The sequence below is a fragment of the Enhydra lutris genome, unplaced genomic scaffold (assembly GCF_002288905.1).
Source record: "Enhydra lutris kenyoni isolate GAN:26980312 unplaced genomic scaffold, ASM228890v2 scaffoldscaffold17, whole genome shotgun sequence".
Lineage (NCBI taxonomy): Eukaryota > Metazoa > Chordata > Mammalia > Carnivora > Mustelidae > Enhydra > Enhydra lutris.
Window position 1 is genome coordinate 2,775,320 of NW_019154101.1, and position 16,027 is coordinate 2,791,346.

Sequence of the window (16,027 nt, forward strand, 5' to 3'; positions counted from 1 at the left end):
CAGCATCTACAGTAGTGGTTAACTGGAAACTATGCACATGTCCATCACCTGAAAAATGGATACATAAATGTGGCCATGAAAATGGATGATTTACAACTACACACAACAGAATCAATGAATCTCACAAATGTCATGGTGAGCAAAGGAAGCCAGACATCAAGGAGTATATACAGCCTTTACTGTAAGATTCCAGGCAAAACTAACCTGCGTTGTTACAGGTCAGGATAATGGTTACAGGGATGGAAGGGGGAGAGGGTGGAAGGGCAGGAAAGGAAGAGAAGAGAGAACAGGAGAAGCTTCCTAGCTAACATTTTATTTCTTCATCTGGGGCTCCATGCGTGGCTTCAGTTCATTGAACTGAGCATTTACCTGCGTTTTCCTACATGTGTATCATACTTCACTGCAAAACAGAGAACAGAAGTAAGAATAGGAAAGCAAGGGAAGGAAAGAAAAGAACAGGGAAAGAAAGGGAGGGAAAAACAAGCCCAGAAGATGAGAAAGACACAGGTCCTGGGCTCTGGACGCATCTGACCAGTTGGGCTCAGCCCTCTACCTCACACACCAGCCCTGCCCATCCCCACCGCGGTGCCCTGCTCCATTTGCCCAGCACGTGGATGGCTTGTATAGGGGGGAGTGGAATCCTCTCCTTCTCTGCCCTCTCCCCAAGCTCCTCCCCACTCTGAGCACCACTAAGTCAGGAAGGGGCTTCCCTGGGGGGAACGCTGGTTTTGGAGTAACTGGGGGAGTGGAGGGTGCTAAAGCATCATTAATGAAACCTAAGACTTAAAGCCATCTTTTCTCTCCTCTTTTCCTCTTCGCCTGGACTCCTTCTGCCTCTCGGTACCTTTCCCAGAAGGTCTCCCTGAGCCGGTGGCAGTGGCAGTCCGACTGGGCCGCGCCTGGGGCGCTGCTGGGCTGGGGTGGTGCCGCGGAGCGGGGACCAGAGTCAGGGCCAGGGCAGGGGCCGCGCTGGCGGGGTGCCCCTCCGCCCCGCCCAGCCCGGGCTGACCCCGCCCCGCGGCCTCCGGCTATTTTGGGCGCGTTGGCGGCGACGCGGGGATCGCTGACGAGCGCGGATCCTGTGACACCTCCCTGCAGCCCGGCACTTGTTGCTCGGGGGGACCTGCTGCCATCCCTGAACCTACCTTTCCCCCTTACCCCCTGTTCCCTCTGGCTTCCCTCGTTTGCGTGTGATCTCTCCGAACACTGATCTCTCAGACACTGCTGTTCCCGGCTTGGGAAATAGATTTGAAAATAATAATAATAATAATAATAATAATAATAATAAGCGCCGCTCTCAAGAAGGGCCCCGCAGAGCAGGAGCGCAGAGGGCTGGCCCGGGCGCCGCAGAGGTAGCGCCTCTTCGGCCCGGGACGCTGGCCCCGGGCGCCAAAGGCATGACGGACTCGGCGACAGCTAACGGGGACGACAGGGACCCCGAGATCGAACTCTTCGTAAAGGTAGGTTGGCATCCAGGCGCTCGCTGCACCTGTCGCTCCAGCAGTCGGGCTCCTTGAGGCGCGGGCTCACGTGCCAGCGCAGACAGAGCTGGGACACTGGACCCTCCCCAGGGAGGACATCTCGGCCCTAGCGCTCCCTTGGGTGGCTTTTCTGCAAGCGGGACAGCCTCGCTCTGAGTCTCCGGGGTGTCGGGGAGTCAGGCGCAATCCGGCAGGTGGCCGCCAGGCTTCTTGTTCGCCCGCAGTTTGTCAAACCAGCTGCAGGGCCAGTGGATCAGTCCTGAGCCCTGCCCGGTGCGATTTTGGCGAGTCCTGAAGGGTATCTTGAGGTATAAGGAGGTGGCAGGCGCATGGCTGGACCCCTGAACCTTTCTTCTAAAATTGGGGGGCACAGGGAGGTAAGAGAAGGACGGAAAGAAAAGGAAACCTTACGGATACAATTTTCTCTGGCAAAATAAACATAACATCTCTTCAAAGGTCCTTTCTCTCTTCGGCTCAGAGCTACTTCAAAGAAAAGCAGAAGGAAACAAAGGTGTTTCTTGCTTTGTGACCCGCAAAGCAGAAAACAAACACTCCTTTCGCCCACATTACGATTATTGTCATCATCATGATTCCGCGGGGTAGTATCAGGAAATGCTAAGGGTTGGGCAGTGGGGGAAACCCAGGTGGACTTGGGGCGGAAGGGGATGGAGGAGCACAGTGAACAAACCAAGTTAAGTCGCCTTGCTCCCTGGGTGAAACAATCTTCCCTCAACACTGCTCCACTTCGTTTGCAACCGGTAGGAGGGAAAGGGATGGATGCCGGTGAGGCAGCGTTTCCCGGGTCCGCTGGTGGTGTATTGTAAGAAAGAAACATTTGATCAGTCCTTGCTGTGGCCCGACACACCGCAGAAGCTGGGAAACCTGAGGCGGCAGGAGAGTTGCCTCTTGGGCGGTGCAGAAAGCCTTGCCAGGACTTGGGGGAGGGGAGTCCGCTGGCTGCCTGAGCTCCGGGACTTTTCTCAAATGGGGAAAATACCCTTTCACAGCAGTTTTCTTGAAATGCCCAGGTAACTGAGAAGGGGGAGTCCTTGGTACCTTTCAGAGGTCTCCTGGGGTGCATTTACAAGGCATATGTATTCCCTGGAGTGGGAAAGATGTTATTTGGGGTAAATTACCCTGAATTCCAAGCTAATTAAACAGAGAAATTGTCACAAAAAAGTGTAAGACCTACAGAAATCTTGATAACCACCTTCTGGTCTTTGGTATCTTTTAATGCCTAAAAAAATAAACCCCTCAGGTTGTGACTTATGTTACACTTGGTAAGTGGTCTGTCCCAGTTGGCCCAGCCTACCACAAAGGTCTGTTACATTTTCTTCAGCCAGGTGTTACCTTCTTTGGGTTTATTTTTCAAAATTATCCATAGAAATCACACCTGTCATTTAGTGACATTTGCTTTGCGAAGGCTATTTCTCTCCCCTCAAAGGTGGCCTTTGTCTCGTTTGGTTTTTGCGACCCTTCTAGGCAGGATTACCAGGTCCTTTGGCAGACCTGGGTGATGAAAGAGGTCACGTCCTCTTGCAAGTTTGGCAGTGTTGGACCAAGGGCCAGAAATGGGGGCCCTGGAGCTTGGTGTCTAGGTCTGTGGTCTAGGGAACCAGCAGGGAGAGCTTTAACAAAGCGATGAGTCTCCCTGCTCTCCTTGAAGAATGCTATTCTAGGACTTTCTCAGATTTCCTGGGAGCAGGTAGTTTCATAGTGTCAAGTTCCTGAAAGCTATTTGAAACACAAATTGACTCTTTAGAGCCAAAGGAGCCCTTTGCCCCACTACTAGGCACTGAGACCGATTCTGCCTGCACCTTTGGAACCTCGTTGGCAGCTTTGAAGGTTTTCTCCATTTATATAAAAAGCTCACTGCACAGCCCCCAGGGCCCCCAAAAGAATTCTAAAATGCCTGTGTTGTTGTTTTGTCTTAAAGGAAAGAGATCCATGGCCAGGTAGGCCTTCACGATTAGCTCAAAAACTGGATTGATTGTGGGACAAAAAGCTGATAGGAAAGCTCTTGATTTTTTTCCCCCCTCTTGTTTGACATTCTGGGTTGCAGTTACCATTTCCAGGGACTCACAAAGGCTGAAAATGTTGTGAAGTAAAGATCCCACCCAGGTTATGAACGGTTTTATTTTAGGGAAACAAGGGCCTGATCTACAGAATCAGGTCCTCCCAAAGTTGGACATTTCTCTTAGCTGTGTGATTTCCATGAGAAAGGCCTTCCTATTGAAGGCGTCTGGGGCCTGAGGCATCTTCTGCAGAGCAGGGTGGGTTGGTTTCTAGGAAGCCTCCTGGCCGGGTGGGACCCCACCCAGAGTGGGATGTGTCCTTTTCAACACCTCCTTCAGGGGACCACCTCTCTACCCAGCTGGTATGCTGGGTGTGTCTTTCAAAACCTGGGTCACTCAGGGAGTTTCAGGGATACACAATTCTATCCCACATCACCTGCTTATCAGCGTCTGTTAACTACTATGACTATACTGCTGGTGCTCTTGATAATAATAATAATAAAAAAAAATGCAGCATTTTAGAATTTATGAAACACATTCAAATACCTTACCTTGTTCCCTGTTTATGAGCCTTGGTTCACTTCTGTGAAAAATGAAGGAAACAAATAAATGCGAGTCACAGGGAGTTCGTGCTGTCTGATGTTCAGTGAGTCACAGTTGGCCCCATGTCACAACCTAGGGAAGTAAGAAGGATGATTCTGCCTGTTCGATGGTTGAACAACACCTGTGCTCAGAAGTATGCTGTAAATAGCGTTCAGATCCACTCCTCAAATGTTACTGTTTTGATTCCGAATTTCTTCCTCTTTCTTTTCCAAAGACCCGTATGTCAGACCTTATACCTTCTTTGGCTGAATTAGGCAATTCATTGATACCTCACTAAACCATTCTACTGTCATAGAATGCTGCCTGCTGTGCTCTGCCCTCCTTCCAGGGAATTCTAGTAGTGACATTTTTAGTTTCTTCACCACCAACGAGAAAGTCTTGAGTAACTCAGCTCTGATATAATATTCATTAGAGGCTCCATGGATGGGACAGAGGCTTGGAGACACAGGACATGAGTTTGGGTCTTGTCCCTGCTTCTAATTAACTCATGACTGAACACATTACTTAACTTCTATGAGCCTCAGTAGCCTCCTCTTGAAAACAAGAGGATGGATATATGGTTATAAATAACCACGATTATATGATGGTGATCATATATTTTATGGCTCAGACGACGACATTCGGTTTGAGAGTGAAAGGGGGTGCTATGAATAATTAGGTTGGGACAGCAGGTGTCACCAAGAATTGTTCCCAGGCAAATCAGGATGTGTGGCCACCCTGATTATGGGAATACTGTCCCCACAGACATGCTGTGAGGATTCCACAGGAGCAAGTAGGTGAAAGTACTTTGTAAATGAAAACTGGTATAAACACATATGAGTAAAATAACAATACGAATTCCATGGCAGATAAAACCTTTCCTGATCTGCAGGCCCCCGACTTGCCCTAGGGAACAAAAGCCTGCCTCCTTCCTCACTTGCAAGGCTATTTCAAGAATAAATAAATGGGATCATATACAGCTTGGACTTTGACAGTAAGGGGGAGACAACAGGTTCCGACAGTTGACAGTGGTAGCCAATGTGGTTTATAGAAAAAAGAAAGAGCAAGGAAGTAAAAGCAAAACAGAAAGTGATTTGGAAAAACAAATACAGGATGTGCTGAGTAGGTTAGATCAAGACATTCTGCCCATCTGTGTTGACTCCTGGATAGCCAGTCCCATCCTCGGACCCAAGAGGTAGAACACCACCAAAGTTGTGGCAAGTATCTCTTGCTGCCAGCGTGTGAATTTCAATAGAAACCAGTGGTTCTCAACTTTGGCTACATATTTAGATTGTTTTGGGGGAGGTTTAAGGTTTAAGAACTCCTGATGACTGCTACTTCTTGATCAATTACAGGAAAATCCCTTGGGGTGGGGGAAGGAGACCCAGAACCAGATTTCAGATGACTCCGGGGTGCAGTTCGGGTAGAGAGCCACTGAGTCATGATCAGAGGCAAGTCTGACCGCAGGCAGTGTCTGCCACGGCTAAAATAGGTAGCTGTCCTAGAGGGAATTAGTGTCCAGAATTTCTAACAGCTTCAGGGCGTCGTGATCAGGAGTGTTGTTGATACAGAGTTTGTACCCAATCTGTGCTCAGTTAACAGATGCTGACGGACTATAAAGCTCTATCCACAGGACTCCAGAACGATCCGTGCATGGGGTCGGTCTAGTCAAATAACCATCAATTCAGCTTGGGGGAAATAAAACGGAATCCTGCTGATTGTTGGGTGGAAATGACTAGCTGTTTTATTTATTGAGTGATCTGGAAGGCTCTGACAGTGGTGCAGAGCACATGTCAAGTCATGGTGACCCACTGAATAGTCATCTGACTTCCAGAACAGACAAGATCAAATCTTGTGGCATTCCCTCTCAGATCCCCACTGCCCGCTGGCTGCCTGGTCCCCTTGGACATCTCCCCTAAACGTGGGAGCATTAGGTTTTGCTGTTCCCTTCAGTACATTAAGCAACTGTTTTTCTTTTCCACGAGTCCGGGTTTGGGTTGGGGTCAGGAACCAATACACAAGATCACCCGCCGTGCCACGTCTGTGAGTGTGACTTTTCCTGTATGCCTCGGGTCTGGTGGCCGGGGCAGTGGGTCTACAGATGTGGAAGCCCACTGTTAGCGCGCTCAGCTCCTGCCTCCCTGCCCACAGTTCTTGCTTCCCCAGCTTGCCTTTCTCCAGCCGGGGCAAAGACTCCATCCATTTAGACCATCTGGCAAACACCTTCTCATCTGGATTCCTTTTCTGTTGCCACGTGCTGGGCCCCTTTTAGTAGCGGCAGGAGGCATGGTGGGAGAGGGCCCACTTTAGGGAGCAGTCTGTTTCCAGCTGGGTGGGCTGGAATAGGCTGCCGTGGCTCTCTGTGCCAATTTTCTTACCAGTGCTGTGCTGATGGTGGTGGGACACGTTTTGAGGTGTTGGTGTGAGCACTGGAATAAGTTAAGTATGAATCTGCGGCAAAAATGTAACTTCTTCTGCAGGCCCAGTATAGTCTTCCTGGGGGAGAAGCCAAGACCATGAACTGCCCTTCCTTGGCGTGTCCGAGAAGTCACAGGCTCAAACCTGTCTGTGCCTGCCTTGTCACTGGGACAGGACTCAGACCCGTCTCTGAGCGGAGCAGCGTGTGACCATCACTGGCTCTGATTGTCTGTGCGGAGCTGCTGCTCTGGGAGCCGGAGGCCCACAGAGGTCACTGACTGAATGATGTGGTTGGCCTGGCTACAGGTGGGGTGCAGATCCCTGGCCAGTGTTGGGCTCTGCAAGCTCCAGGGACGTTAATTTCTCCTGTCGGTTTTTCTCCTCTCTCATCCCAGGGAGCCCTCACATAGCTTTGGGAGCAGGGCCAGGAGGCCTCAAACCGCTGGGGGGGCTACATTGACCCTGACCGTGTTATTTCGGTGGCTTCCTTCCCTTTCCTGTCACTGGGCTCTGGGCCGGGCTTCACAGGCTCCCCTGGAAGATGTCTATAACTCCAGCCTGTAGATGAGAAAGAAGGCTCTAGAGTCTGCATCTTTTGGTTTCAGGAGGACCCATTCCTCCCAGCAAACTTCTAGCTCTGCATAGCCACGGTATTGTCTAGCTGGTCTATACAAACAGCATAACAGACTCTCAATAGCTGGTATTTTCAAAAACTGTCGTATGGGAGACATCCTCATTGGTCTTTGTCATCAGGGCTGGAGGATTAGAAATAGCGAAGGAGCAAAGTGGGTAAGCATGGCTTTCCGGAAGATGTGGGTCAGTGATAAGAAGGTTCTCTCTACCCAGGGCATCCTAGATCTGACTCTGCTTGCATTCTCAGGGAGCAGCTCCAACTACTGGGCAATTTGTCTGCCAGCTCCCTGAGTGTAATCTATGTTGAAAACACATATATGTGGTCAAGGGGTTTCTTAGTTCTGAGAAGTGAAGTTCTTGAAGGATAAAGACTATAGATAGCCTGTTGTCAGAAGTTAAATGAATCCTTCCTAGGAAAAAGAAATAAGAGTTTTAGCTTCTAGAAGCACTCTCTTCTAACGTGGGAAGGTTCTTTTAATTACATTTGGTGTAGCACTCATGGGGAACAGTGGCTAGGCCAATGGTGCTCAGCTTTGGGGTGTGAAAAAGTCACTGCATAACTTCTTTACATGGGCTTGTTCATGCTCTTTCTTCAGATTTTCATATTTAGGAGGATTTGGGTAAGGCCTGGGCGTCTGTTTCCTCATGAAGCCACCCCTGAGTGATTCTGGGATTCATGAAAGACTGAGAACCACTAGCCTTGAGCGTGGGTAAACAGAGCTAAACAAACAGTGGGACATCCAAAGGGCAGCATGAAATCCAGCCTTTCCTTGGAACATGCATTTCCTTGGGTGGGCAAGGCTGAGGCAAGAAAGCTTCTTAGCATGAATCATCTGAATTGACCACAAGTAAACCAAAAAAGGGGAGGAAAGGAATGCATTGCCCCTTTCTTTCATAACTTGCTTTTATTCCTTTGTAATATTGTGTGAGGACATTGGTGACGAGTACTTTTAGAAGTTAGGTAAGAAGGAGGTATTAGTAAGATAAAGAATGTTGAGTGTTAAGGGATTGAAAACAGTCAATCAACCAGTCAACCAATTACCAACCATGTTTGTGAAGCCATCATCTGTGGAAACTGATGAAGGGGCCTGGAGAGCAAGGAGGGGAGGTTGCCCACAGTCCACGAGCTTGCAGCTAAGGATAGAGCTTCAAGCAATCATCAGTGCCGCATGAGTGACAGGAGATGAAGTGAAGGGTGTAGGTACAGGGACCCGTATGGCCTGAAGGACGTTTCCAAGCATACTTTGAGGGGAGGTGGGACCTGAGTTGTGCTTGGAAAAATGATTAGGATTCAGAGAGTGGCAACCATATCAGATTCAGATTCAGCAACAGTATGAGGTAAGGCTGTTCAGGACCCAGGGGGGTAGCTAAGGTTGGCTGGAGAGAACAGCCTATGGAGGGATGCAGCTGGAAAGAAGATAGGAAAAAAAACAAAACAAAAAACAAAAAACAACCCAATAATGGGAAGGGTTGTGAATGGCAAGTAAATGGTTTTGGGTCCATTGTAGGTAAATAGGAAAAAACCAGAAGTTTCTACACAGGTGGGACCTAGATTTAGTTCCTCTTTGGAAAGGTTCATATGCAGCATTGCGTGATGGGGTGCACAGACTCATGAGCTTGAAGCAAGAAGCCCCAAACTCCCAATTCTGGCACGGCCACAGCTTTGGGTGTGTGACTGTCTTTAAAAGCAAATTTCCTCTTTGTAAAATGGGGTTAAAAGAAATTATAGAGTTTTTTTCCTTGGAGAACCCTCTTAGAAGTCATTTAGTCTGAACTCCTCTTAGCAGATAAAATTCACAGTCTAACCTTTTAGGATACATGGCTGTATGGCTTTCAGGAAGAGAAGTGAGTAAAATGTGAGCTTCTCTGTGTTTGCTGTTGCTCTGACCGTGACCATGTCAGAAGGAAAACCTTGAGGAAGAGGTCATGAGGAGGATTCTTGAGTGTTCCTTGTGAGGTGGCCCTCATGAGCTCGAAGTAGGGCTAAAAGGAGGGATATGCTGTGGGACAGTGATGTGAGTACAAAATAGGGCACAGGCCTTGAAAGAAAAGGGTGTGGATATGTGAGGGACGCTGAAACTTAGGATCATGGTAAATTCACCTCCCAAGAGACTGGTTTCCATATTTGGTGAGTCTCTTCCCTGATTTTATCGACCCCATGGATGGGCTTGACCATCATTGTCTAAGGTGTTGTGATTGGACTGAGTGCAGATAAACTAAGTGGGCTTGAGCTTAACCTTTTTCAGGTTCATTTTAATCTGAAACCCTATGAATCTATGATAGGGCAGCGAGGACAAGAGTAGTTGATGGGCACCTGTGTGGCTCAGTGGGTTAAGCCTCTGCCTTCGGCTCAGGTCATGATCTCACAATCCTGGGATCAAGTCCCGCATTGGGCTCTCTGCTCAGCAGGGAGCCTGCTTCTCCCTCTCTCTGCCTGCCTCTCTGCCTCCTTGTGATCTTTGTCAAATAAATAAATAAAATATATTAAAAAAAGAGTAGTTGTTAATGCGAATAATCTTCCGGTATTACAAGTGTTTTGTTTGAGATGATGGCAGGTCAATCAAGGGCAGATGCCCACCAGAGTGCTGGAAAACCCACACTCAGAATGATGGGAAGGCCAGGACGAGGGGTGTGGTTTTGAAGTTCTATTCAGAGCTGCAGTTGAAGGAATAAGTTCCCGGAGGAGGAGGAGGGAGCACGAAGAAGTGAGGAGATAAGAACTGTGCTCAGGAAATGCCCATTTGTTGGGGAGGAATGAGGCACAAGAGAATCTGGCAAAGCTGATGAAGACGCAGAGACTGAGGGAAATAAATGTAATGTCTTAAACGAAGGGAACTATGGGAACAATCGCTCAGAGGCAGGAGATACCAGGTGTCCTGGAAGGACTGAGTTCCGTGTGGCTGTGACAGAGTGTGAAGAGAAGCGGGAAGGTGACAAATATAAGCTGGGGTCCGATCATGAGGCACTTCTGAGGGCAGGTCAAGAGATTTGGACACTTATTTACAATGTCGACGGTTGCATGCGTACCACTGGCTTGTGGGGCAATTCTGTTTTAAGGGAGAAGAAAATACTTCGTTGTCTGCAGCTGGTGTGCCTGCCCATGCTGCGTCTGAGGAGATCTGAAATGGGAGGTCTTCATGGTGTGTCTCGGGCCCCCCACGGGCTGTGTGTGGAAATTCGGTGCTGGTTACCCTACCCGCTGTATCAACCCCTACAGACCTTAAGATGGTGTTTTCCTCTTCTGATCATCGTTATTCTGTGTCGAGGAGGAAAGCAACGAGTGTCAGGCTGGAGAAATGACACAAAAGGTGGAGGAAGGTTGTATCGTGAATGAGGTCCAACTGGGAACCCATTACCTAGAAGGCAGAGGAAGTGAAAACCATGTCCCAGTTACTATCGCTTAAAAATTCAGTTGGGGAGGTTGTCATGGCAACAGATATACTTTTCTTGATTCAGCTCAAGGTCCCTCTCTCCTAAACACACGCCTCTGCTACCCAGTGCAGACAAGGAGCAGAGAGGCCCAGGGAGTGCATACAGCACGTGGGTGGGGGGCAATCTCACTGGCTTTTTATTCATTTTCACATTCGGCGCTGTAAGCATTTTGTTAGTCACATCATAAAATCCAGGATCCACGGTGTAATTGGCCTTAGAAACTAAAGGAACCACTTATCTGTGGTCACTGATCACACTTGCCTCATGTTTTTCCTGTGGGGATAAAGAGTTTTGGGCAGGGCTTGACCACAGGACTCTGGGAGAGGGGGACTAGTCAGGCAAAGTTACGTGACCTCCCTTCAGGTGGGTACTTAAGGAGCATCGCAGAGATCTGCTCTGTGTGGCAGGATATTATCAGGGACCAATAGAAACAGGAATCTCCTTTGTAAGCTGGAGTTTCCACGGAGGCATTTCATTGGTCGGTGTGTGCCCCCACGGAAACCCCAGCCCATGAACTTTTTCACCTAATAGCTCAGAGCGTGTTGAGTGAATGGTTTTCCCTGTTCAGCCTCCTTTCCCTCTATGCTTGCCGCCCCCTAGGGCTGCCAGCTCCTCTGGGGGACTCTATGTTTGCCAGCACACGGGGGAGATGGAAGGTGGGGGATCATCTGGAAGATCTGCAAGGTCTGTGACAGAAAGTGGCCAAATCATTGTCCCCTGCTTTCTATAGTCCAGAACTCAGGTATCATCTAGCTGTGTTCCTGGGAAAAAGGGGAGAAAGTTGGTGAACAACGAATCATTCTCCACCATAAAAATGATTTATTTCCTTGTTTCTTACCACCACGTTACCTCATCACACCTTCCCGCTCATGGCATCCTGCCTGCAGCCTGTCTCCCCTCCTGTCTGCCAGGTTCAATGCCATTAGCTTAATATTCCTTGAATACTTTATCACACCCATTCCTCTAGCTGCCAGATCAAGTTCATTGCTTCAGCCTGGTAATGAAGACACTCCAGCCAGGCCAGCACTCCCTCTTCCGACCTTCTTTTCCCTGCTCCCTGAAAATGGTTCCTTAGGTGTCCGATTGTCACTTGGTGATGCATTGGCGAGCCTCTTCCCTGATTTCATCCTCACACCCTGCCCCTTGGAGGAAGAAAGAGATTTCATCTTCATCACAGACAAGGTGCTTGCTGGGCACTGCATACCGTGCTGTTCATCCCAAGAGAGGGAGAAACCCGGAGATCCTGACTCCAGAGCTGGGCAGTCCCCCCCCAGAACAGGGTTGCTCGGCCCTGCATGGTCCTAGGAACCATGGGGACACTTTCCAAACTCCAGCACTAACTCATGAGTCAGAGTGTTCAGGGGATGGGGTCCCAGACGTCTGTAATTCACTAGTGCCCCGTGATTCTGATGCACAGTCCGTTATGGGAACATGGCCTGTAAATTCACGAGGGTCCATGTGAATATCCAGAACCCAGAGTAGTGAATCTAAGGTGGGAATTTAAGGCCCCGTGACGCACAAATGTGGGAGAGAAATTTGAGGGGGGCAGTGGGTCTTCCAGCTGTTCTCAGGGCACCCCAATGAACATAGTATCTTGGTCACCTTACATATTGGCCCATGCCTTTAGAATCTGCTCTGTGCCTTATGCAATTGTAAAAACAGGCATGTTTCTGGCTTTTTTTTTTTTTCCCCCAACTGCTTATCCTCATCCCCAGATCAGAAGGTGCTTGAAATAGAAGATGTTGGGGAAGAGATTGAGAAGATGGCAGGGGGCCAATGGGTGTGGGCAACGGAGGGAAACAGACTTGACTTTGAGGTAGAGAACCCTGCCCTCACTCTCCAGTCTTCTTGGGGGCACTGGCTGTCTCTGCGTTTCTGGAAATCAGACAGTCAGTTTGGAAGGTGAGTAATAATAGCCGTGACTGTGTCCCAGTCTGAATACCTTGCTTACCTCGACTACGTCCTGTTCTTACTCCCAGTTTGCGGATAAGAAACCTGCCACTCAGAGAAGGTGTGTCCCCTGACAGAGGCCACAGCGCTAGGACATGATGGGACTGGCTGCAGACCCCACCCCTGAGCGTCAGGATCTATGTTCTCTCTATTACCTCATTTCCCCCACCACCTCCCAGCTGGCGAAGACAAAGTGTACTAAACCTAGAGTAGGATATGTAAGGCTTTGTTTTTCCTAAATTCTCTGTGGGTCACATGAACAATCCAAGGTCAAGTCAGAGCTCTGTAGTTAGGTAAATACCAGGTAAAGGCTTTAGAGCCACCTAACGACCCACCTGTTCTCAACTCTCCTCTCTACTTCTCTGCCACAGTAGCATCAACCCCTTGGTTTAAGGCATGGCCCCCAAAGGCCCTTTATATATATAGATGTTACCCAGAATGGGCTACACATGGACACTGGGTTGCCAGATGCTACATTAGCTAGGATTACTTATCAGGTCAGGCAGCAAGAGGAAGAGGATCAGAAGCAAGTGTGGAGAGAGACCAGGAGTCTCTCCGTGTGCCCTGGGCACCAAGTGCTAGGTGTCTGTCAGGGCAAGGAGTGAATGGTGCCTGCTGTGTGATGTGGGGGTGCCTACGAGGGGCAGACTTTGTCCCCTTGCTGGTTTATCCAAGAGCAGGGTACTGACCAAAGTGTCTTAGGGTTCTAGGGTAAGCTTTGAAACTCATCTTTGCAAGGCTGAAGCCCTTGACTTGAAAGAAACCTCGAGTGTGTTCCAGTCAGCCCTTGCTCCACTACTGAGAACCAGACTCAACCACAGATTGATGGTAGAGTCCTGCAATAAAAAAATTACAATGTACACTGAAAAGAAATAAAAAAATAAATAAAATTTAAAAAAAATAAAAAAATTACAATGTTCCATGGCATTATAAAGATAAAATAATTATTTGAAAGAAAATAAACCATGTTATTTGTGGAATTCAGTGAATTCCACGAGTCTTCATGGGATTCCAGGAGCTTCCAAGGAGCATGGTATGGGACATTGAGGTCCAGAGAGGTTAGGATTTTATAATGCCACACAGCAGCGTGGAGAATAGAACTACTGGCTGCGGTTCACCATGTGACAGCCCAGCCCCACTGATGCTAGGGCCTTTCTGAATCATTCTGAGACACACGACATGGGTGAAGGTGACAAAGAGCAAAATGGAACAGGCACTATGCGAAATACAATTTTTTGAGCATTTGCTCTGCTCCACACATGGTGCTAACCGCTCTGTTTAATTCAGCCTCCCTGCGGCCACGGTGCCATGGGGTAGGTGTATTGGGAAATCTGGGGCTTGAAAGGTTTACTTTTTATCGTGGGGTCCCACGGAACGTGGTAGAGCTGGGATACCAACCACAATTTTCAGTGTACATTAATAAATAAAAATAACAAAATTAAAGTCAAAGTTCTTGAAATACCCTTTGCCATGTGGCAGCTGTTTTTCGAGGTCGACCAGATGCCAGGCCATGGCTCCTTTAGGGAACAAGCTGCCAGAAGCCAGGCACAGTTGGACCCTTGTGGAAGTTGCAGCCTGGGAATGGAGAGGGCGGGGTACACTGGGCAGGCAGGAGCACTGTGACCCAAGAGCAAATTACAAGGCCCTGGCAGCTCCAAGCATGGGGACCGGGTATCCAGAAGGCATTAAGCCTTGTTTTACAACACATGCAGGGAAGGACTTGGGACTCGGTTCAGAGGTGGGACTTGAAACAAGAGTTCCAGCCAGGCTGAGACAGAGGAGGAGGAGAATGCCATCTACCTCTTCCCCTGCTGCCAGGGAAGATTCTGGAAGGGGCAGATGATGAAGGGAACCCAGGTTCTCCACCCCTATCAGAACTGCAGGAATTTCTCTTGACACCACTGAGAACAGCTGTGGAGGAGGCCTGCTGGCCCCTCTCCCACTTTAGGTCCCCTCAAAGGGCTATTTGCACCTTATCTCAGCCTGATGCTCTTCAGAAAGCATTTTTCTACCTGGGTGCCAAGAATTACACTATCAAGGGCGAGGCACCTTTCATTCCAGAGTGGGAGATAAATGGCCCTTGGTGGGAATGCGTGGCTGGCTAACACTTTGGAGGGAAGGAGGACTTCCCAGTGTGTAACCAGACATCAGTCAAGAAGGGAAAAAGAGAGGTTTTCAGTGCACCAAGTTGCTGAAGGGTTTGTGACATTGGGAAAGGAGAGTCTACGAGGAGCTGGAAAAAGAGGCCAGAGATGGAAGATAAATGTCACTCTTGTCATAGCTCTGCTCTCTGGGCTTGGTGCTAATTTACTTTAGTTGGGTCCAAGCGAATAGGAACAGTAACCAGCTGATAGTGGTTACCTTGAAGTCAGAGATGAAGTGGATCCTCTCCTCAGGGCTGGCTGTTTCCTACATGGGGGTCTGTGCGCCACCATCTTGATATGGCTACGTCCAGAGGTCGCATGTATCATGCATACTCTATGTTATAACCATATGTTGAGCATGTGGTGTTGGGCATACACTATATGCTCCAGTCATGCTATTGCCAAATAATACATGTATATCTGCATTTATCCCACATTCACCGAATACTCGTTGAGTAACAGAGCAATACAGTGGAGCTCAGGGAACTTGGTTTTTGCTTCTGCTTTCTGGCAGCCTCTTACTTTGGACTGGTTGTTTGGGTTTCTTCATCTCTAAAACATGGGGGTTAGATGAACGGTGAGCTGAGGTCCCTGTCAACTTGAAAACGGGTCCTTTGGTTTTACTGTGTACTGAGCCCCGTGCCGCTCACTGCCACGCGCTGCGTCTCTGGGCAGGGCTCGGACATCTGTGTGCTGGGACAGGGGCCTTGGGATGTCACTGTGTGGAAATACAACAAGGACATCATCGCCAAACTAGTTTTGCACACCGATGGAGACAGGTAAGCGGTTCGGGTGGGTCTGTGAGGCCTCCGCTGCTCCAGGAGGCTGATTTCCTGAGGAAGGAGAATGTTGTCTTCTGAGGCAAATGTTCCTAACAGCAAACTACTTCAGGCACTTTATGCCTTTGACTCCCCTGTGCCCTTGACTGAGACACTTGGCCTCTCTGGGGAATTTTTCAGCTAGGACATAGGTGGGACTGCATTCCTAGGCCTGCTGGATCTTGGCCTCAACTCCAATTGTGTACATTCATGGAATCCACTTATGGTCTGTGGCTGTTGTTTACTTATTTTGATTAACTTTCCCATTAGCCAATTGTATTGTGTGTGTGCATGTTTGTGTATGTGTGTGCGTGTGGGTGTGTGCAGGAGTGTAAATGTGTGTGCATGCCTCGTTTCCTCATACTCAGGACTTTTCTCTCAGCAGTCTCAGATACTGGGATCTGGCAGAAAATTGATTCTTTCCAATGCCAACAAGTCTTGATAAAGGGCACTTGGACTCATTATTCATATGCTCATGTACTGGAGAATACTTTCAGCCGATTTCAGTACTGACATGCAGAGCCCACATTTGTCCTTCTCCCCTGTGTCCCTGC

At 48.8% G+C, this 16,027-nt stretch overlaps 1 protein-coding gene across 2 annotated transcripts in view; it reads left to right on the plus strand.

Annotated features, from left to right (window-relative positions):
- Nucleotides 1-16,027, plus strand: part of LOC111147701 (chloride intracellular channel 5) — a 154,205-nt gene that overhangs the window by 56,381 nt on the left and 81,797 nt on the right. The window contains exon 1 of one of the 2 annotated variants that reach the window (XM_022503935.1): nucleotides 1,398-1,460. The exons of the other annotated variant lie outside the window; for it this stretch is intronic. Coding sequence (XP_022359643.1) covers nucleotides 1,398-1,460 — 63 coding nt within the window. Of the gene's footprint in view, nucleotides 1-1,397; nucleotides 1,461-16,027 lie in introns of those variants that run through there. 2 annotated transcript variants of the gene reach the window in all.